The sequence below is a fragment of the Sitophilus oryzae genome, unplaced genomic scaffold, assembly GCF_002938485.1.
Source record: "Sitophilus oryzae breed Bouriz unplaced genomic scaffold, Soryzae_2.0 scaffold_817_pilon_pilon, whole genome shotgun sequence".
Taxonomy (NCBI): Eukaryota; Metazoa; Arthropoda; class Insecta; order Coleoptera; family Curculionidae; genus Sitophilus; species Sitophilus oryzae.
Genome location: NW_022147436.1, coordinates 66,379 through 91,272, shown reverse-complemented (window position 1 = coordinate 91,272; position 24,894 = coordinate 66,379). Strand labels below are relative to the sequence as shown.

Genomic DNA, 24,894 nt, shown 5'->3' with positions numbered 1-24,894 from the left:
GGGTCGAGGCCTACGCGTTGCCAAATCAAGAAGCGTCCACGATTGCTGATGCCCTTGTTAAAGAATGGATCTGCAGGTTTGGTGTTCCCATGGAGCTTCATTCAGATCAGGGAAGAAACTTTGAGTCCAATCTGTTCCAAGGCGTCTGTGAAGTCCTGAACATCCGCAAGACCAGGACGACTGCTCTACATCCACAATCCGATGGGATGGTTGAACGCATGAACAGAACTATCAACCGTTATCTGGCCAAAGTAGTCTCTGACCACCAAAGAGACTGGGACAAATTTCTTCACCTGTTCCTGTTGGCCTACCGTTCATCCGTCCAAGAATCTACAGGGCAAACTCCAGCCAGCATCGTTATGGGACGGGAAGTGCGCCTACCCTGTGATCTGAAATTTGGTTGCCGACCGGGAGAAGAAGTCGCCGGAGAAGATTATGTCCACACACTACGTCAAAGGATGGACGACATTCATCAGAGAGTCCGCCTAAATATTCAAAGTGCTAGTGACCGAATGAAGGAACACTACGACATTCAAGCTGAGCATGGAGGATACCAACCAGGGAAGTTGGTGTGGCTATATAACCCGCAGAGACGTCGTGGGTTATCTCCGAAGCTACAATCCTCGTGGGAAGGGCCATACGAAGTCATGGATAGAATTAATGACGTCGTATACCGTATCAGAAAATTGCCAAAAGGAAAACCGAGGGTAGTCCATTTCAACCGTTTGAGCCCCTACCAAGGCGAAATAGAAGATCGTGCTGGGACCGTGAGAACCTGCAGCTTTGATCCCCCTGATTCGGAGATGTCCTTTGACGATTTCATGGCCCGATACAACAGCAGTGAGAAGGCTCGCTATGGTGTAACCAAAGAAGATCAACGAGACCTCTTTTCCGTGCCTCCTGATTATTCGCTCGCTCATTGTGTGGCTCGAGATTTGCGGATGTCCAGAGGAATCGCTGCGACGTTCAATGAGAAGTTTGGGCGTGTCGGAGAACTACGCCGACAGGATCCAGAGGTTGGAAGCGTCTTGAGGCTAACCGACAATGCACATGGTCAAGCAAGGCACATCTTCTACCTGGTCACCAAGGAATGGTCCCCGAGTAAGCCGACTTATCTCAATCTATGGAAGACCCTGATTGAACTGAGAGAAGCCCTGCTAAACAACAACATTGCACGATTAGCCATTCCGAAGCTGGCGTGTGGACTCGATGGTTTGAGTTGGCGTACAATCCGGAACATGATTGAAGTCTTGTTCAGATTTACGGGAATCGAGATCCTCGTTTGCTGCTACAACCCAAAGCTGAGATCGGGAGAGAAAACTGTAGACTGCTATTTCTACCAGACTTCGCAATGTACCAGGGGCCAGCTTTGCAAATACCTTCATTCACCGTATACATCTCGGGACGAGCATGTGCCTAAGAAGGGGGCAGTGTTGCGGGCCCGTGTGGACTCGACCTAACCTCACAATATGGCCCGCCCTCGTATGACCTTAACATCGCATAGACACCGCAATGATTCATTCGTTCGAGAAGAATCGAGTCCCACTGGAATGGACGAGTACATACGAGAACATTCGAAAACCTTCTCTACGCACCTAACGATCTATGGACAATTCTAGAGTTCTTTACCTGTTGGTATAAAAGCCGGCGGCGGTGGCCTACAGGGGCAGTTATAAATATACAGTTGACGCGCTAAAATTCAAAATAAATTCTTAGTTATAAATCGTTTGTAAATAGTTCTATAAGTCTTTTATCGTTATTATTTTTGTTCATTAGTGTTAAATAAATAGTGTTTAAATAAATTGTGACTTTCTATCCACACGGAACCGACGAAAAACGTAACAATAGCGATCCAGACTTTGTTTGCAGCAATCCGAAAGAGTTCTGAGGATGTTTTGATCAACCAAGTCCTTCTATTTTTCAGCCATGATATCCTCCATCTTTCTGGTCCTGTTCGTTCAAAGATTTTTTCTTGTAAGATTGTTTCTAACAACCCATCTTCCTTTGTTTCGCATATTATGCCATAAACTTTGGCACGACTGATATCTGATATCGTAGATAAACTAACTTTTGTAAAATCGTCTCGGATACTGGCTTTTCAATGGTCTCAGTCTATTTACTCTACTTACTTGTTTACTACATACTACTTTATTTACATACTTATCGATAGATCCTCCTGTTTTGTCTTGGTGAGTTAAAATAGGTATACGATATTCAAACGTGATTGAATAAATTTTATTACTTAACAGATAATAGCATGTTTTTAGAAAACAGGTATAATTATGCACGTCATAAAGTTTTATTTCCCATTTTCTCTAATTTAATAGTTAGCAGCTTTCAAACATTAAAATTCCTATTCAAGCTGAAAGAGTTATTATCTTGTTGGATAGGCTTTTATTCATTTTATTATTTAAATGTTTTATTCTCATTATAAACTTTATTTATATTCATGAAAAACGCAGTAAACCACAATTTACTTATTAATGACATAAATATGCACTCTTTGTAATAATAAGAGAATATGATGGAGAAAAACCGCGTCAGCGATAGCTATCAAATGAAGATCGCAGACATTTAATATGCAAAATTATATGGGGAATATCATTATCATGTTCATTTCCAAGCCAACTGGATGCCGTTTTTTTTCGATTATACGGTATCTTTTATAGTAGTGTACTAATAACCATCTAATCAAAGAATGAAATCGAAATCATATTACCATAACGCCTTTTGATTTTTAGGACTTAAAAATTTACTTTAAAATTCAACCAAAATTTTTAACCATATTTTCATTTTTTTTTTAATTTTTTCTAAAACGGTGTTGGAAATTTGTAAAAGTATGAACAAGAAAAATAAAAAATGTCAATAATAAAAAAGTTTTTCTTGTAAAGACAATCCGGGGACATACTGTATAATGTTATTGTTTTTGAACTATTTATAATAGTCGGAATTATAAGAGTTTGTTTTTCATCCAGTATTTTAAATTCCATTTTTTTAATATGTTAATCAATCACAATCTGGATAGGATATTGATAAATTGACTTCAAATCTGCAAATCCCTGTTTAGCCATAAATCACAAGATGTCACACCAATACGTCCTACATACCGATATCATTGACAAGTTGTTATTTCTGATATTATTGCCATATTGACATATATCAATGTCATAACGTGATTCCAGATGCTAACATATATACAGAGCTTGTATTGCTGGTTCTACATAATATAGTACACGACTAGAGAAAATCTGTTGTAAATTTTGGGTATTTTTAAATTCTATTTTTCAAAAATTTTTATTGAAATTGCAATATTACCTAGTATTGTAATTTTTCATTTCAAAATTTTTATACCATTTTCAAGTAGTAAACCGATTTTTATCAAATTTTGCACATAACCATTGAGTTACTGTAACAAGACAAATTGAGAATTGTCTATTTGTCTATTTTTTGTATGATTTTTGTCGTTCATTTAAACTCAAGTTTGACATTAAACGTCGAGCTATACAGGGTGGTCCGAACTGTATTCCGGAAACTTCGGCGGCATATTCTGCAGATAAGAATATGTAAAAAAGTTCGTATAGATGTATGTCCTAAAATGCTTAGTTTTGGAGATACAGGGTGTAGAAGTTTAATTTTTATTTCAATTTTTTCCAAATAATTTCTGAAGTAATGTCAATATTTGGATGAAAATTGGTGTCTGGGAGTTTTTTGACATGAGAAATTTGATTTTGATGTCAATATGACTCCTATTTGTAGGGGGCGCCACCTACATGTGTTTTAACTGTTTTAAAGAATAATAACTTTTCGTCCGTACCTGTATAAAACTACTGAGTGAAAAAATATACATTTCCGTGACTTTTTACGTAAAAAATGTCTCTTGGTAAAAATCCCTACGACTAACTGTTCTCAAGATATTTAGAATGTAAATAATCAATATACATATTGTTGTGAACATACATTTAATATGGTTATATGTATATGTATATTCGACAAATTGTATAAAATATTATTTTTACCCTTATTCTACGGCTATGCCTAAAGAATTTAAGGTACGAAAAATACCATCAACATTATTATTCTTCTCAGAAAGATGGGTGATGCAAATAAACAGAACCATTACCTTAAGATGAAATTTGTTGTTTTAACTGTCAAAGTCTTGTCAAAACATATATTTGGTTATAAATATAAAATGGAATGCCCCATTGGTCGCACTGCAAGCACACCAATGGACTGACGCACAAAAACGAATCAGTCAAAGAAACGCGATATAGTATCGTCTTTGTCAATCACGCTAACATTTTAGAATAAGTAGGAGGAGCGCAGGCAGATGATTAGACCGGGCCTTTAAAAACCTACGTCTGCGGTAAAAATGTACGTTTTTAATGTAAAAATTAGCGATGGGAACTATCGAATGAATTAGACTATCGAATGGTTACTGAATGAATGATTTCAACTATCGAATGGTTTTATTCAAATAAAATCATTCATTCATTTGTATACTAAAGCATAAGTGACAACCTCGCCGTGCGACTAAATGGTTATCGTTGCGCCACGAGCCACGACTATCGAATGTTTTTGATAAATGAAATTTAGTATTCGTTTGATTTTTGTGTGCGTCAGTGCATTATTAGTTCTTCCAAATTTTTATAACTTCGCCTTGTAAATACTATGCTATTTTTGCGTTTATTAAAATATTTAAAATACTAAAATAGTAGGGGTTTTTTAATTGACGATTGTATGCGAAGTGGTCAAGATTTTTCGTAGCCCGATCTTTCAATTATTTAATTTTATATGGTATATTATGGTTAGGTTAGATTGCAGTTTTTTAATGGGAAATTTTGAGAAGTAACAATTTTTAAGAGAGAGATGAGATGAACTTACAATTAATTTTAAAAATATATATTTGTATTTTGGATGTTTTAATAATATGAATTAGTTGAACTTAATAATCATATTTAAGTAATGTGGTTAAGTAAATGGTTATTGAACTCAAATTTTGGGGGTGAAAAAATTAAATTGAAAGTTTGGAATACACCCTTAATGACGTGCCAATTTAAAAAAAAGTTAACAATGTTTGTATTTTGTTTATGCTAATTCTCTTACATGTAGTTTTTTGCGAAGAAATATTTCATTTATTTTTTAAAAAAAATGTTTATATTATTAAATGATTTTAAATTTTGTTGTTAATAGGTATAACAAAATTATTACTGTTATTATTATTTATTAAACCAGTCTTTGCTTAAAAACATTAAAAATCATTTTCCTACATCCAAAATAAAAAGTATTATTGCAGTGTAATAACAGAATATTAATAATAATGCAAAACATTAGACATACTATCCCTAACTAACTAATGCTAAAGAATAATATTCTTTGCTAATACCAACTAATACGAATATATGGCAACAGCGCCCTTCATAATGTATTTTCTGTGTAAATACTAGCACCTCAATAAAAAAAATAATGTGTCCTTATCTTTATTTGACTCCGCAAAAAATCAAAGATGCCGGCTTCTTTCATAGCATTGCCACCGACCGCTGTCGGGTTTCTAGGAAAGAAACCGAGGGGTGTCTCACTTGGGTAAAAAATGTACATGTACTGCCAACATATCGTTTTAATACCAAGCGACTGCCAATGACTGCGAAGGAGACTGCCTATGACTGCCATGTAATTATTATAGGCGACTGCCGTAAGACTGCCAATGACTGCCAGCGACTGCCAAGAAAATGTACAGGTAATTCCAATAGTGAGACACCCCTCGAAAGAAACCTACGTCGCCGGACGACAACTAAAATCCAGTTTATATTTCATTAAAATCGATCCTGACGAATAAATGAATTTGATAAAGAATGAATTTTATAAATGAATGGTTTTTGTTGCCGAATTACTAGAATACAATATTTCAAGGCAGATGACGCATCTATTCGATAATTTTTATTCGAATAGTTTTCGACGAATGTTTTCTTACTAGCTATCGAATTATTCGAATGAATTGCAACTATCGAATGTTTCGATAGTATTCATTCGATAGTTCCCACTACTAGTAAAAATGATAGCGCGCGTGTCGATTCTAACTTCATCAAGCGATAAATCACTCCCAAACATTCGTGGCGTTTACTATAGTTATTTGATTGAAATAATAAATTCGGGAAATTTTTATATTTTTTAAATTAATCATAAATTTTTCTGCGAAGAAAGGATGATAAAACAGTTTCTGTTGAACTTTTGGCACAAAAACATTTCAAATTTATGATTTCAGTCTAATAACTATTTAGTCAACATGTTTAATTTATGTCAATGATGACAGGTATTGATAATTTCAATTCCAAATATTTCGAGAACCGTTACTCGGTAGCGATTTTCCCCAAGAGACCTTTTTTACGTAAAAAAATGTCGTAAATGCATATTTTTTTACTCAGTAATTTTATACAGGTTTGGACTAAAAGTTATTAGTCCTCAAACCTGTTAAAAAATTTGTAGGAGGCGCCCTCTAAAGTAGGAGTCATATTGATACTAAAATCAAATTTGTCATGTCAAAAAACTCCCAGACACCAATTTTCATCCAAATATTTACATTACTTCATTAAATTATTTGGAAAAAATCGAAACAAAAATGAAACATCTACACCCTGTATCTCCGAAACTAAGCATTTTAGAACATACATTTATACGAACTGTTTTACTTATTTTATCTGCACAATATGCTGCCGAGGTTTCCGGAATACGGTTCGGACCACCCTGTATATTGATTAACCGATATGTCAATCGGAAATAAACTAAAACAAGGCAAACAATGTTGAAACGTATATGGCGGTCTGCTGGCGGTTCGGTTGTCTCACCCGGCCAATAAGGATAATAAGGAAACGGTAAAACATAAAACGGTCGTGCGGGTGGCCTCTAAAGAAAACAACTCGCCAAGGAGATGAAATAAATATAAAAAAAGCCAGTCTATAAACATGGAAAGTGTATCACGGCTGAATTTATAGTGGCACTTATTTGACATCTTTGTTAGAGATCGTACACTACAGGGTTATGTATGTATTGGCTTGTCGTAGTTTAGACTTGTTTTTTTTTATTTGTCAAAATTTGTATCTTCACGTATTGTTAAAATTCAGTTTAGTATAGATTAGATTTTTGAGGTAGCTTCTTTCACCGCGATCTTTCCAGATCCTACTGTAGTTCTTTTCTGATCTCTAGGTATTAACACAGGCAGGGGCGGATCGTGAATTTGTGGGGCCCTGGGCTGAAACTACTTAGGGGCCTACATAAGTACTCAACTAATAGCCATATCAAAAAACTGTTTCTATAATGATATATTATTATTCTTCTTCTTTGCGTGCCGTCTCTTTCGTGGAGGTTGGCGATCACATTGGCAAAATCTTCACGATTCTCGGCTTTCTTTATAAGTTCTTCAAAATTAGGTGAGTCCAGTTTCTGATGTTTCTCAACCAAGATAGTTTCTTCCTGCCGAGACCTCTCTTTCCTTCAATCTTACCCTTAACTATCAATTGTAAGACGTGGTATTTTTCATTTCTCAATATATGCCCTAAGTATGATGTTTTTCTTATTTTTATTATATTGAGCAATTCTCTTTTTCTGCCTATTCTGCTGTAGACTTCGGTATTTGTGATATGTGGATTTAAGTAACATAAATGTTACTTAAATCTACGCAAGTATTAGTTGTACAAAAGGCGACCTTATTGCTGTGGTAGCAATCTCTTCCAGGCAAACTTTGGGTGAGAGAGAAACCGAAATAGTGATATTTAATAAGAATATAAAAAAAACAATAAAACAATTTTATTTATTTACTTATTATGAATTAGTAAAAGAAATTGATAGGTTGTAGTCACAGAAATTGACAGTTATTTGGTCATCACATTCCAAGTCTTTTGATGGTCTTTTGTTAAATCACAATTTATGGAAAGAAGTGATAAATTATTTAGTCGATGGTTCGACATTGTTGTCCTATATTTATTTTCTACATAGGACATCTTGGAGAAGGAGCGTTCTGCTTCACAGCTAGTGATTGGCAATGTTAAAAAAATCTTTAAAATGGTATAGCAGTTAGGGAACATGTTAATAAGTTTATTTTCATACATGAGCATAAAAATGTCACTGCAAGAGGTGTAAGACTCAGACATAGATTGGAGTAAGTACGATTTTAATTGAATGCACTCATTCACTAAATGCTGACGTGTGAATGAACTTTTAACGTGTCTCTTTAAATCTTTCTGCGCCGTATACTGAGAATTCACCTGTAGACTTATCTGAAAATTTTGGGATAATGCGTCTCTTGTTTATGTAATTGTAGTCTATTATTACACTAGTACTTAATTTTTTAGCTTTTTCATCGTATTCCTGTAACATTTGATCTGATTGATGTCGTATGTTGCTCACAAAGTCTTTTAAAGAAACAATTAACTTGTTGCCTTCGCAAATGTCTAAACCAGGGCTCTGTATTTTTTTATTAACTAAATGAAATCTCTCCAAAACTTCTTCCCAAAAGACAATCAAACTTGCAGTCTCGAGTTTCGCCATTTTATTGAATAAATTTCGTGCCTCTTTCCGGAAATCAACTTTCTCAACCTCATTTTCGCTGAAACTTTTGAAAATTTTCATAATGTCATCATAGTTATTTTTTAAGGCTTTGACAGCATCATAGTGGCAAGGCCATCTTGTCTGGTTTAAACTTTTAACCTGAATTTTAATTTTATTTCACGATTCAACAGTTCCCACCTATGGGTCTATTGTTTTTCGCGGGGCCTGGGGGCCCCTTGTAACCTCGGGGCCCTGGGCTGCAGCCCAAACAGCCCATAGGTAGATCCGGCCCTGAACACAGGTATTAATAATAACTTGAAGACTTAGACTCCATATAGATCTTTGTCATTGACTTTTCATTGTCCAAAACAAAGTACCGCATATTTACATAAAATGTGTTTTATTGTTTCTTCTTTTTTGGCCTTTTTATTTTTAAATTCTGGAAATGTAAAAATTCAGGGTACCTACAGATCTGTTTCACTGATTAATCACGATCCTGCTCAAACCACTCAACGTAAGAAGCTCAATTTTGGCATACAGGTTGATTGCAGAGAGGTTCGATAAGAAGGGATTTTTCGAAATTCCAGTTCCAAGGGCGTGAAACCACTCCTGAAATATTACAATATTTTTTATTTAAAAGCGGTCAGGTTTCCGAAAAAATGCTTAAACACGTATATTTTATTTTGTTTTTTTACATATTTTAAGATTTTTTAAAAATGTATATAGGGTGTTCCGAAAAATCTGGTCATTGATATCACGATCCTGCTTAAAGCGCTTGACGTAAAAAGCTAATTTTTGGAAAATGGATTGACTTTAGGGTGTGTAGGTCCGATAAGAAGGGATTTTTCAAAACTCGAATTCTAAGGGGGTGAAACCACCCCTCAAATATTAGAATATTTTTTTATTTAAAAACCGGTGAGTTTTTCGGAAAAACTCTTAAACACGTATATTTTATTTTGTTGTTTTACATATTTTAAGATTTTTTACAAATTTATACAGCGTGTTTCACAAAATATGATCATTGAGTAATCACGATTCTGCTTAAACTGCTTGACGTTTAAAGCTGATTTTTGGCAAACGGATTGACCGTGGGGTGTAGAGGTTCGATAAGGAGGGGTTTCTCGAATCTTAAATTTCAAGAGGGTGAAAACGCCCCTCGAATATTACAATATTTGTTATTTAAAAAACGGTTAGTCTTTCGGGAAAACGCTTGGACAAGCATAATTTATTTGTTTTTTTTACATATTTTGAAATTTTTAAAAAAATCATACAGGGTGTTTTTAAAAAAGTTGGGTAATTTCTTAACCACGATTCTGCTTAAACTGCTTGACGTAAAAAGCTTATTTTTGGCAAACGGAATTTTCGAAAGTCAAATTCCAATGAGATGAAACTACTCCTCAAATATTACCAAGTTATATAATAATATCGCCATATTGTTTTTTCTCATGCTGACATAAATGTGAGAAAATTTTATCCAGTTTGTATGTTAATGGAAATTCTTGCTTTGCTTTATCATCACCATTACGAATGATTAATTCGACGCGAACGAAGTCGCTGGTACACGCTAATATTTTATAATTCACTGCCATGTTTTACAAAACCCACCTCTAAGCAAAATTAATGCAAGAAATAACATTTTCTTTTCAAAGTACGAGTCTCTACTTTAATACGACTTCCAAAAAAGGTAAATTGATGTACTGTGCGGCAAAAAATATGTGCAAATATCCATGAAAAATACATGAGCCGGAACCGAGCAACCACGGAAAAGGGTCACCGTCTTTCATTTTGCAAAGGTCCTTTCTGTATTCAAATTTAATTTCTTAAAGGAAAAAGAGAGATAATTGTGCCGATAGACGTGGTATGCAGTAGGAAAGTTATTCCTTGTGGTTTATGTTTTGTATAGCCATTTGCAGATCTTTCAGTTTTTATTTGTTAATTCATAAAAATCAGCGAATAAAATGACTAGGAAGATGTTTAACAAGAAAATTAGAGGTTCTAGCTTTCTAGAACTTTTTTTTAATTTACTTAATTATAAATATCAAAAAATATAATTATAATTTTTGAAATTAAAAAAAAAATTGTGAAACTTCTTCACGCGCGTTGGGTGTAAAAATTCAAAGCCTGGATTAAATTGCAATTCCTAATTATTAATCCGGTAAATAATGGAGATAAACAATTGTGATTGATTAAAATATTATTTTAAGATGAAAATTTTGTTAACAGTATTCTAAGAATTCGAATAATGAATTGAATAATGACAAGACAAGTGACATCTGTCTAAAAATACAGCGATTTAGAGTGTCAACGATTTGGTTATGTAAAATTTAGAGTGACAATCTTGGTTACGCAAAAGAAATACATATTCTATGAGTTTACTGGTTGCCTAACGATTATCATTAATTTAAAAATAATAGATAATGTATATGTTACCGTTAATGTCCGAAATGCGGTAAATCCTAGGATAAGCGCGGTAAAACCTAGGATCAGCGCGCTAAACCTAGGATTTACCACCCCCCAAATAACCACGCTAACCAACTTGAAATGTGGTAAAACCTAGGATTTACCACATTTGGGACATTTACAGTAACATATAAATAATGAATAAAATTACATAGATAATGTATAGACCAGTGATAGAAAATAGTACAGGACATAAAAAGTTACAGTAAGAATGGAATCACCCATTCAACTCTATTCAATATTTATTTGACCATCAATGGTAAAAATTCTCGTACATTTCCAGAGAATGACTCAATTCCTGTGATAATCGTTATCAAGTTTGACTACGTATATTTAGTATATCCGTATTCATTTTAGTTTAGTTCCTTTTATTTAGTTTTTACCATTTATTTCTTACAAATGTTGTTATTTTAAAAGTATACTCAAGTGTTTTTTGTTTCATTTCAGAAAAGTGTATCTCCTCTGTCAGATGGTACTCCAAAAAATAAACAGGAAAGGGATAAAAGCAGCAAAAGAAAATCGAACCTGAATAGATCTCTTACCTGCGAAGAAGTTCCACCATCTAGTTTTAATGGTGAGTAATCATTTTAATCAATGAAAATTACTAACAAGTAGGTAACATGGAAATGTTTACGTGCGTACATGCGTACATATGTAAAATATTCAAATTAGAATTAACTCAGCAGAAGATGGCATCTTCTTGAATGATATTGAATTTATTTATAGCAAAAACCAATTGTGCTGGAGTAATTTCAAAATATTTTGTTGAAATCGTAAGACTCACCGTGTCTGCAACAAGACCAAGACTAAGACCGGACTAATTAATAGATTGCAAAACCAAGACAAAAAAAAACAATATTTCCAAAATGGAAATATTCATCATCGCATAGCCGTCACTGTAGTCCAAGGAAATAGGCCTTCAAATAGGAAGTTTTGGTAAAAACTTCAGTTTTTGATATACATAAGTTAATTTGAAAGATCTAAAAACGAATTGTGAAAGACTTTTTTTAAATTCACCTCCGGAGAAGGGGTGATGTGATATAAATAAATAAAATTATTTTTCGAAATTTCGGAACGATAAGGACTAGAAAAAAAATTGAAATAAAAGTTTTAGAGCGTCCAATTTTGTATAAAAATGGTCTATACCCTTTTGGCTCAAATCAAAATTAGCTGAGATAGGCTGGCTGGAAGCTAGGGTACAGCTTTTATTGATTTGTTTTAAGTCCTTACCGTTTCTCCAAAATTTGGGAAAAAACTTTTTATTTATATTTTTCACCCCTTCTCGAGGCGAATTTAAAAAAAAAATCTTATTTGAAATTTATAATTTTCCGCCTATTTTCTTGGACTATTAGGACATTCTTTACATCCAAATTTCAGTTTATGTTTGTCTGTGCTGATTTTTTCAAAAGAATCTTCTGTTATATTTTTCTGCTGCGAAAATAATCGTGGTTAACTGAGTTTCTTTCCTTTATTTTCATTATATGCCAGACGCTGAAAAACGTTTAACCATCAAGAAGAAAAAAGACTCATCTTGTTATAATGGTAATTGTTTTAAACATGGAACGAACTATAATGGAAAGGCTTAACTACGTATTGAAAAGATGATTCAATTTAGAATCAACTGAACTTTATAATAATACTCAGTGTAAATTCAGTTATAGCAGAAACCAATTATATTGGAGAGATTTAAGTGTGTTTTGAAGGGGATTATTTAAATTTAAGTAACTCAATTTCAGAATACAAAACGTGAATTAATTTATATGAAAGGGGATGAAAACTAAATTATTTAGATCAAATTCAGTTTATTATATTACTTGCTTCGAGGCGATTTTCAACAAGAACTTGCATTTTAAGGACGAGTGCAGAGTCGGACTGGGCCAGAGGGGGCTAAATTATTTTATTCAAAAAATCGACAATGAACCAGAATACCATAATACTAGGTGTATTAATATCTAATAATTAAGATATCAATGACGGTGGCAAGAAACGACACCTCAGTGAGTTCATTATCTTTTGATTGCTTTTCTAAAAATGCCTTTCTTCACTAGAGAAAAAACTTTGCTAAGACTATCAAAATTTTTATCTAATAACACTTTGACGTTTATACTATTACGTCAAAAGCAACATTTTTCCAAAGCCTACTATGACTTCACTGAGGCGTCGTTTCTTATTAACTGTCATTGATATCTTTATTATTAAATATTAGCGATGGGAACTATCGAATGAATTAGACTATCGAATGGTTAATGAATGAATGATTTCAACTATCGAATGGTTTTATTCGAATAGAATCATTCATTCATTTGTATACTAAAGCATATGTGACAACCTCGCCGTGCGACTAAATGGTTATCGTTGAGCCACGACTATCGAATGCTTTTGATAAATGAAATTTAGTATTCGTTTGATTTTTGTATGCGTCAGTGCATTATTAGTTCTTCCAAATTTTTATAACTTCGCTGTATAAATACTGTGCTATTTTTGCGTTTATTAAAATAGTTAAAATAAATGAAAAAAAATTGTGTGGTTTTCCGTAGTCCGATCTTTCAATTATTTAATTTTATATGGTAAATGGTCTATTTTTTAATGGGAAATTTTGAGAAGTAGCAATTTTTAAGAGAGATGAGATGAACTTACAATTAATTTTAAAAATACATATTTGTATTTTAGATGTTTTAATAATATGAATTAGTTGAACTTAATAAACATATTTAAGTAATGTGGTTAAGTAAATGCGGTTATCGAACTCAAACTATGGGGTGAGAAAATTAAAATGAAAGTTTTACACGTGTTTTTTGCGAAGAAATATTTCATTTATTTTTTAAAGTAAATGCCAGTAAAAGTAAATATAATTTTTAAATAGTAATATAAAGCACCTAATATAAATAATTTTGATTTCTAATTTTTTATTTATATTTTCCTTCCATTACACTGCATGCTTAGAAAATTAATAAATGTTTATATTTCATGATTTTAAAATTTGTTGTTAATATAACAAATTAGTTCTGTAATTATTATTATTTAATAAACCAACGTTGCCACACACAAAAAATTTAGAGACTATATTATTTTTAAATAGGATCTAATATAAATAATTTTGACATCTAATTTGTTGTTTATATTTTGCTATTGCTTAAAAAAAATATTTATATTAAATGATTTTAAATTTTGTTGTTAATAGGTATAACAAATTATTCCTGTTATTATTATTTATTAAACCAGTCTTTGCTTAAAAACATTAAAAATAATTTTCCTACATCCAAAATAACAAGTATTATTGCAGTGTAACAACAGAATATTAATAAAAAAAATGCAGAATATATAGACATACTATCCCTAACTAACTAAAGCCAAACAATAATATTCTTTGCTAATATCAACTAATACCAAAATATGGCAACAGCGCCCTTCATAATGTATTTTCTGTGTAAATACTAGCACCTCAATAATAAAATAATGTGTCCTTATCTATATCTGACTCAAAATCAAAGATGCCGGCTTCTTTCATAGCATTGCCGAAACCTACGTCGCCGGGCGACAACTAAAATTCAGTTAATATTTTATTATAATCGATCCTGACGAATAAATGAATTTCATAAATGAATGAATTTTATAAATGAATGGTTTTTGCTGCCGAATTACTAGAATACAATATTTCAAGGCAGATGACGGATCTATTCGATAATTTTTATTCGAATAGTTTTCAACGAATGTTTTCTTACTAACTATCGAATTATTCGAATGAATTGCAACTATCGAATGTTTCGATAGTATTCATTCGATAGTTCCCACTACTATTAAATATTAATTGATCTGTTATTATGGTATTCTGGTATATGTCGATTTTAGAATAAACTAATCATTTCTATCTTATTTTTTGTCAGAATGTTCATAATCAAGAAAGCTAGTAATACCGTGTTAGAAAAATAAGGTAATTAAGGGCTTATATTTTCATATTTGTTATAATTTTGCTAATAACTTTGGTTTGAAAAAAGATATCAACATGCGGTTTATTACTCTTTACTATCAGCTAAAATTACATTAACAATCGCATTTAATTTCTTTGAAAAAACGGGCAATGTTTGTTAAATTGTAAGACAGCGCCCCCTAGCGTCTACATTCAAAAGCTTATTATTATTGTTTATACGGTATAATATAGAGTAAGAAACTCTCTTTTAAACGAGCCCCCGTTTGTTGGATTCCGTTCACCCAGGCCGGAGTTATTAATATTTAAATAAAAACAGATGTAACCTTCCCCCACCACTTTATTGTGGCAGATAGGGGAAAATGGTTCTAATGAAAAATATTCAAAACTTACTGAAGATTATGAAGTTATTATTTATAGTACCCGTTATGTAGGTGAAATTGTGTAAAAACTCCTTTTTTCTTATTTTTTTATAGCAGTTGCGCCTCCCAGCGGCCGTTCTACATACTTAAAAATAATTTCCAGCAATTTCTCATGGCCTCTTTAGCTATGAATATTTTTTTCCGCATGCTCTCTGACTAATGCTTTCTGAGATACAGCCGAGAGCTATTCTGAGTGGGACACCCTGTACATATTCTTGGCAGTCTTACAGCAGTCGCCTATAATAATTACATGGCAGTTATAGGCAGTCTTCTTCGCAGTCATTTGAAGTCGCTTGAAAGTAAAATGATATTTTGGCAGTACATTTTTTACCCAAGGGAGACACCCCTCGATTTTACTTAATAGTCTACCGTTCTTATATTTATCAGCGATATGGGAACAGTTATAATAAATGTAAATGGTATACAGCTTTGGCAGGCATCCGAACCACTTCGAAAAAAAAATAACAACAGATGTCCTTTGGAGTTTGATCTTCGTTCGTAGTGTCCTTCGTCACTCTGAGAACCTGAGCCATTTATGTCTTGATAACTAAGTCACATGTTAATTTCAAAGCCATTTTAGACAGTTAATTATACAGGGTTGTTCACCACATACAACACGGAGTATTGTAGCTAAACGATGAGATTTTTACAAATTGTAAGTTTTGGGTTCGATGAAGGACTATTAGAGGTACAATTTAAAAATAATTTTACAAGATACAGAGTGTCCCAAATAAGTAAAAAATATCAAAGTTGTATTTTTTTAAATGGAACATCCTGTATATTATTACATTTTTAGTTTCTACGATTAAAATAAAGGTAAATTTGATTAAGGTTTATTATACTTAAACCTTACCGTTTTTGAAATATTTTCAATTTTGTGAAATTGCAGTCAAAATTTTAAGGCTTCATTTCTCCAAGGGTATCAAAGTTTTTAATACTAAATATTTACTGAAGTTTATTTACTGATCAGTTATTGTGTTGCAATAATAAAAATAATACTACATTATACAGAGTGTCTAAAAATTTATTTTAAATAATTATTAGCTTCAAACGGCAATAACTTGTTTAATTTAAATGGAACACCCTGTATATTTTATGAGAATCAGATGCACAATTTAATTGTCTATCAAATTATATTATACCATTTTTTACCTATCTCTTTAAGTTTCCGTAGAAAATGCATTTTCTTGTAATTTAGAACTTATTTATCAATATACCCATGGACTATTGACATTTTAGATTATTTTTAAAGATGTACCAAATTTTTAAAGAGTACAGATACTAATATTGTCGATATAATTCGTTTATTTCATTAAAAAATAAAAAAAAACCGTTTAAATATTTGTTAAAGAGGACCAATTAATATGATTCCAGTATTCAAACTACATTAACTGAGTGTTTGCGTTGATTAATAATAATTGCTCCAAATACTAAAAAACTGAATTTTGTATGGGCATTAGACAGTATGATAAAAAGTAACACCTTAAAAATGATATTTCATTTTTTAATAAATGCTTATTTATAACAACAAAGACTTTAATTTGATAACTTATTATTATATTGATTTCTGCCTCAAAAATCCACATTTATTTATAATAATTTATTAACGAACACAATTAAGTATGTCATTAATTAGTATATGGGCGGAAATAATGGTGTTATATTTAATTAATGGTAAGCTCTTTTATAAAGATTTAAATAGTTTTCTTTTTGCATACAAATGGGCTAGTAATATTATCGTTTTGCTAAAAACGATAATATTACTAGTCTGTACATTTTGTACATTTGTTGCTTTAAAAACAATCAAAAATATCAATATTCCATGGATATATTGATAAATGAGGTCTAAATTATAAGAAAATGCATTTTCTACGAAAACTTGAAGGGATAGGTAAAAAATGGTATAATACAATTTGATAGACAATTTAATTGTGCATCTGATTCTCCTAAAATATACAGGGCATTCCATTTAAATTAAAGAAGTTATTGCCGTTTGACGCTAATAATTATTTAAAATAAATTTTTAGACACTCTGTATAAGGTAGTATTATTTTTATTATTGCAACATAATAATTGATCAATAAATAAACTTCATTAAATATTTAGTATTAAAAACATTGATACCCTTGGAGAAATGAAGCTTTAAAATTTTTACTGCAAATTCACAAAATTGAAAATATTTCAAAAACGGTAAGGTTTAAGTATAATAAACCTTAATCAAATTTACCTTTATTTTAATCGTAGAAACTAAAAATGTAATAATATACAGGGTGTTCCATTTAAAAAAATACAACTTTGATATTTTTTTTTTATTTGGGACACTCTGTATCTTGTAAAAATATTTTTAAATTGTAGCTCTAACAGTCCTTCAACGAACCCCAAACTTACAATTTGTAAAAATCTCATCGTTTAGCTACAATACTCCGTGTCGTATGTGGTGAACAACCCTGTATATGCTGCATACGGTTCTAGATCTTTCAAAGACAATCTTCGATCGACATTTGCAATAATTGATGCGAGATACCATTGCGTCATTACAAATTCCATTTTTTCTGAAAGTATTATTTTTTTGTCCAAATAAGCCGCATTTTTCACTAAATGTTGCTCACATTTTTATACCCCATTATATTATTTATTTTTTTCTTTATAATCACCAAAGACTATTATTATTATTTCAAGTTTCAGAAGTTCAAGTACATCTAGGTTTACATTTCACTTTAGTTCTGTCTAACTCGAGTTTTTCAGCGGGTTATGTTTTCAAAACATTCTCTTTTGTGAAAATTCTCCAAATAAATGTGCGAAAATGAGTTTCCCGCCTGCTTAATTTACATTATATGCCAGACGTTGAAAATCGTTGACGGGTGTACAATTACCCAAAGTATTTTTTGCTTTTGGCGGCGTCTAATTGTGAATATTTGCGGCAAATGGTGTTGACGGAGTTTTTGTGAAAGGTTTTAGGCTGTTAGGTATATATTATGTTGTTTAACATATACGTCTGGTAATTGAAACAAACAAGGTGAAAGCTTATTAATTTTTTTTCTTTTAGAGTACGTTGTAAATTAATTTGATCTTGTAGTAAGAAATATGTTATTTACAACAACTACATACTGTATGATATAAGGTAATAATAACGTACTATTTTATTTTAAATGGAACACCCAGTATATTATTCCGATATTCAGTGGGAAGGTATTTTGAAGAGACATAAATCTCTTCAAAATATTATAAAGGTTGCCTACCCTTGATTTTCCTAGATGTTTTAATTTTTATGATTTAGTGACAGTAGATCTTTATTATTTGGTAAAATCTCGGTGGCTGTGATATATTTGACGTTACTTCAACATAGATGTCAAATTAGTTTAACTTTAACAACTAGTTATCAATTTTTGTCAGTTAAAACCATAGACTTAAAATAAAATATAGACTACACTATTTACATCTCAACGCAGTCAAACAATCTTTTTTGTACACATGTTTACTTCTAGGTACAGTCGACCGAACCTTCCTCATCCAGCCTATGTTGTCACGTCTTTAATATTATCAATATTTTTTTTCTTATTATACACATATATTGAGATATTAATACTACATTTTTATAAAGTAGGTTTTAATATTCCATAGATGTATTAAATAGTCCTTATACTACTAAATTATAAGTCGGACACTATTTGAAAAGGATAAGTTCTTTACAATATGGCAACACCGCTTAGAGGCGAGATCGCCTGTTCATTCATTTATTACCTTGTAGTACGTGTCGCACGTGTGCGGTAAAGCTTTGTTGCCGCTATCTCCCCGGTTGTATTAACGCATTTTCTTAGCTTGTAGTCCTTAAGTGTTTATTTTATTTACTTTTTCTGTTCAAGAACTATAAAATATGGTTCGCCAGTGCCAAATTTGCAAGAAATTTGACTTAAATAATCCATTTAAGTCTTGAAACGACTTTCGACCGGTAGGCAACTCTCAATTTACCCATTGGGAGTCAGTGGCGTTGTTCTAGAAAGGCGCTTATTTAGATAATATTTTAGTAAAATGTAAAATCTGACTTTTTTCTCTTACATAATCATTTATATAAAGGTTTTTGTAACAAAATCATAATTATAACCTTGTTAATAATTAATAATGTTTTTATTAAAAATATATTACGGTTTATTTTAAAATTATCTTCAGAATCTAAAATAACGTACAAGAATTTTAAAATGATATTATATTATGAAACAATATTTTTTAATATACCGGGTCGTCCCCTATAACTTTTTTATTTTTTCAGATAAAAAAACAGATTTGTATGTTAGTAGGTATATGACATAAATTAGGATTTATTGACGTATTCAATTGTTTTTGGTCTCTTCCTGTTTCACCGAAATGATTACATCTTTTGATTTTTAAAGGCACCCTCGGTATATTGCTACTTTATTCAATAAAAAATGACATTCTGAATAGAATGACATATCATATGTCAACTTTTGACATTGTCGCTTAAAAACAAATCGTATTTTAAATGTCAATCCAGGGTGCCATGGTGTTGTTAAAAACACTAAGTTTTAATCAAGGAGCCTTGGAAAAATAGTTTTGATCGTCTAATAGGTTTCGTGTCTTGTCTAGGCAGGTTAAAAGATGTACAAATCGTTTTTTTAATCATACATATGTCATTTTTTTCAAATGGAACAAGGGTGACTCATTAGCATATTTGGAAAAAGCATTTTCATATGAATATATTGATACCACACACTTGGTATTTCGAGCCAAATTGTCGTTATGAACCGCGTGTTACAATTACAATTAAACCATATGCGAAAATGTCAAAAGTTGACATATGATATGTCATTCTATTCAGAGTGTCATTTTCTATCGAATAAAGTAGAAATATACCGAGGGTGCCGTTTAAAAATTAAAAGTTATAGTCATTTCCGGTGACACAGGAAGTGACCAAAAACAATTGAATGCGTCAATCAATCCTAATTTATTTCATATACTAACATACTAAATCTTGTTTTTTTATTTGAAAATATAAAAAAATTATGGGGATGAGCCACTTTTGAGCCGCACCCGGTATAATAAAGACAGTACCGAGTTAAATAAATGTAGTTTTTATTTTATCCACTTCCTATCACCTTCCTTGCTTTAATGGAACAGATTTATGTTTTCTCTAATTTACATAATAAGACATCACTTAACTAGAAAAAAAATTACAACAATCATTTTTTTTTCTCTCCCTGTCGCCGATTCTATTATATCTGTGGAATAGATCCGGTTTTGATTAATATTAGGGGTTGTAAATGTTTGACTAAAATTAATAATTTATTATTAATTTCAAAAATTACGTAATTTCGATTATAAAATTTCTTCTATAACGTGTATTTTATTATGTTTATCCTTTTCGGACTCTAAGACGTTTTTTCTAAACTTTTATGTAAAAAACCTGTCCTAAATCTTAATAAAATATAAAAACGTTTAAATACGATATATTTTTAATTTACTTATAGCTTCATTAAAATAAAAAAATTACCCGGCTATGATACGGAGAGTTCAGGTGTACTTGAGAAACGAAAGAAGTGTTGTGTTTATCGGCAGAGTCGTCAGGGAACGACCGTTACGACAGAGACAACCTATCTATCGCTCGTGTCGCACTCGTTATAACCTAAAACAATAACACAACAATAACAAGATATTGTCTGACCGCATGTTCCAGCTATTTATGAATGAGATGCTCAGTCTATATTTTATTTTAAGTCTATGGTTAAAACCAAAAGAATTCTCAGAAATTTGCCGAAAATGGAAACTTATGAACTGGACTGCAGTGTGCATTCACCAATTAATAGAATACTTAAATGCTCTGGATTTATTTAGTCTTGACTGTTTTTTTATCGGGATATGCTAAACCTAATGTTTTCAAAACCCTACATTAACAAAACTATTGTCGACAACATGAAAGAAATGATTGTGGCTGTTTGTCGAAATAGAACTTCACTGTGCCTCTTAACATGAAAAGATCTTTTGAAAAGAGTATTATTTTATGCAGCGAACAGGAATGGAAGAATTTTGAGCATTTGATTTTATCCAGCTAATTTTTGTTACAAAATAATTATACCTTTATATCTAGTTTCAATTCTGTAATAATCAAAATATATTTTCAACGTGTATCTTTTTATTACCGTTGAATATTTTGCTCTACATACATTATTTTTTTTTAAATTAACAAAAGGGTATCACAGTTATCAAAAGTTGCAACATCATAATGAAGATACCTAGGAAAATCATTGTTTAAAAGCTAGGCAACCTTAATAGTATTTTTAAGATATATGAATTCTCCATTGAGTATTGGAAATAATATACCGGGTATTTTATTTAAAATATAGGAGTAAATTGCTTTTAAATGTGACTAGTGTTCAATATTAATTTTCTCTAACCCTGTATAACTTTTCGGCTCAAATTTTAATTTCATTTAAAGTACAATAGTAATTTTATCTACATAATACGATATAACGGATAAATTATAATTTAGGTAGCATTTATTAAATTTTTAAATTTGTTCTTCATTTTTAAAAATTGTTAAATGCAGGGTTGTTCACCACATACGACACGGAGTATTGTAGCTAAACGATGAGATTTTTACAAATTGTAAGTTTGGGGTTCGTTGAAGGACTATTAGAGCTACAATTTAAAAATATTTTTACAAGATACAGAGTGTCCCAAATAAAAAATATCAAAGTTGTATTTTTTTAAATGGAACACCCTGTATATTATTACATTTTTAGTTTCTACGATTAAAATAAAGGTAAATTTGATTAAGGTTTATTATACTTAAACCTTACCGTTTTTGAAATACTTTCAATTTTGTGAAATTGCAGTAAAAATTTTAAAGCTTCATTTCTCCAAGGGTATCAATGTTTTTGATATTAAATATTTAATGAAGTTTATTTATTGATCAGTTATTGTGTTGCAATAATAAAAATTATACTACCTTATACAGAGTGTCTAAAAATTTATTTTAAATAATTATTAGCTTCAAACGGCAATAACTTCTTTAATTTAAATGGAATGCCCTGTATATTTTAGGAGAATCAGATGCACAATTAAATTGTCTATCAAATTGTATTATACCATTTTTTACCTATCCCTTCAAGTTTTCGTAGAAAATGCATTTTCTTATAATTTAGACCTCATTTATCAATATATCCATGGAATATTGACATTTTAGATTGTTTTTAAAGCAACAAATGTACAAAATGTACCGACTAGTAATATTATCGTTTTTAGCAAAACGATAATATTACTAGCCTATTTGTATGCAAAAAAAGAAAACTATTTAAATCTTTATAAAAGAGTATCACATTAATTAAATATAACACCATTATTTCCGCCCATATACTAATTAATTACATACTTAATTGTGTTCATTAATAAATTATTATAAATAAATGTGGATTTGAGTCAGAAATCAATATAATAATAAGTTATCAAATTAAAGTCTCTGTTGTTATAAATAAGCATTTATTAAAAAATGAAATATCATTTTTAAGGTGTTACTTTTTATCACACTGTCTAATGCCCATACAAAATTCAGTTTTTTAGTATTTGGAGCAATTATTATTAATCAATGCAAACAGTCAGTTAATGTAGTTTGAATACTGGATCATATTAATTGGTCCTCTTTAACAAATATTTGAACAGTTTTTTTTTATTTTTTAATGAAATAAACGAATTATATCGACAATATTAGTATCTGTACTCTTTAAAAATTTGATACATCTTTAAAAATAATCTAAAATGTCAATAGTCCATGGATATATTGATAAATAAGTTCTAAATTACAAGAAAATAAATTTTCTACGGAAACTTAAAGAGATAGGTAAAAATGGTATAATATAATTTGATAGACAATTAAATTGTGCATCTGATTCTCGTAAAATATACAGGGTGTTCCATTTAAATTAAACAAGTTATTGCCGTTTGAAGCTAATAATTATTTAAAATAAATTTTTAGACACTCTGTATAAGGTAGTATTATTTTTATTATTGCAACACAATAACTGATCAATAAATAAACTACAGTAAATATTTAGTATTAAAAACTTTGATACCCTTGGAGAAATGAAGCCTTAAAATTTTTACTGCAATTTCACAAAATTGAAAATATTTCAAAAACGGGAAGGTTTAAGTATAATAAATCGTAATCAAATTTACCTTTATTTTAATCGTAGAAACTAAAAATGTAATAATATACAGGGTGTTCCATTTAAAAAAATACAACTTTGATATTTTTTACTTATTTGGGACACTCTGTATCTTGTAAAATTATTTTTAAATTGTACCTCTAATAGTCCTTCATCGAACCCAAAACTTACAATTTGTAAAAATCTCATCGTTTAGCTACAATACTCCGTGTCGTATGTGGTAAACAACCCTGTATATCAAAAACCTTACGTTTTAGCCATATACTTCTCTAATGAAAATCACCTTTATTTTTCTCCTAGAATCCGAAATGCTCTAAAATAACCTACATACGCTCACAAAATTTAATTTCAATACAAGCTGTAGCTCTCCTTGGAGCGTCTCTCCTCCGCGTCGTATATGAGACGCCACCCTGTAGAATCCAATGAAACATTATTTATTAATTCTGTATTGTCTTAGAAGATCAAAAGACCACTCGAAGACGCCGACGATTCTTCCCCCAGGAGGTGCTGGACCAATCTCCTCGGCCTCCCGCTTCAACCACTTCAGGTGATACTCCAACGACTGCCTCGCCCCTAACTCCATCTCCCAATCTGCCTTCACCAGCTCGGTTCACTGCCTTGTCTTCGCCGACCGCTGCGTTCTCATCTGCCACCGTCACTCCAACTTCTCCACTAACAACTCCAAGACTAACTACTCCTAGGTAAGTTCGGTTTTTATAATATGGTTCAAATTATACTTTTTAAGGAATTCGTTTCTTCATTAAGAGTCCATTTCAATAGTCCGAAAAAGTAGCAAAATAAGCGTTCGGCATTTAACGTTTTATGTAAAACTGACTAGGTATTTTTACGCAAACGAAGAAGGAAATTAAAGATAAAGGATTATACTATATCCGCACATTTTTAGATAACTTGTTTATTTTTATGATTTTGTTGGTCAAACATCAACAAAATATTGTTTGGACTAAAGTTTCTCGAAAATCAAGACATCATTTAAAATTCCGTTACAATATGCAAATAGATTGAAGTTTTGTAACTACAGTGATATATAATTAACTGTAATTACAGTGATATATAATTCACATGGTTTTGTAACAAATTGCTCGCTATTTTATGGCAAATGCTGAAGCTCTGCAAACCTTAATCAAGCCTTAATCCAAGCACGTGTGTTTGGAATATTGGATGTGGCTTAACACGACAGGATCGGGCTAAACCTTAGGCAGATTTCTGAAATCACGGTCACACACCCGCTTTACGCGACCCCTGTGAGCGACCCGAACAGCACAGCTTAATAGAGTCTTAAATTTAAAGCATTAAAGCATCGAATAAAAGTTAAATTAGTTAATAATAACAGTCCATTAACACTCCGGATGTTAAG

General features: G+C 31.3%; 1 protein-coding gene across 3 annotated transcripts in view; it reads left to right on the top strand.

The window, feature by feature from the left end:
- The window catches only part of LOC115889648 (nucleolar protein dao-5-like), a 260,773-nt gene that overhangs the window by 207,502 nt on the left and 28,377 nt on the right, over nucleotides 1-24,894 (top strand). For 2 of the 3 annotated variants that reach the window (XM_030909703.1, XM_030909702.1), the window contains exons 3-4: nucleotides 11,446-11,572; nucleotides 23,977-24,220. In XM_030909703.1, coding sequence (XP_030765563.1) covers nucleotides 11,446-11,572; nucleotides 23,977-24,220 — 371 coding nt within the window. The remainder of the gene's footprint in view (nucleotides 1-11,445; nucleotides 11,573-23,976; nucleotides 24,221-24,894) is intronic. The other variant, XM_030909704.1, reaches the window with a different exon arrangement.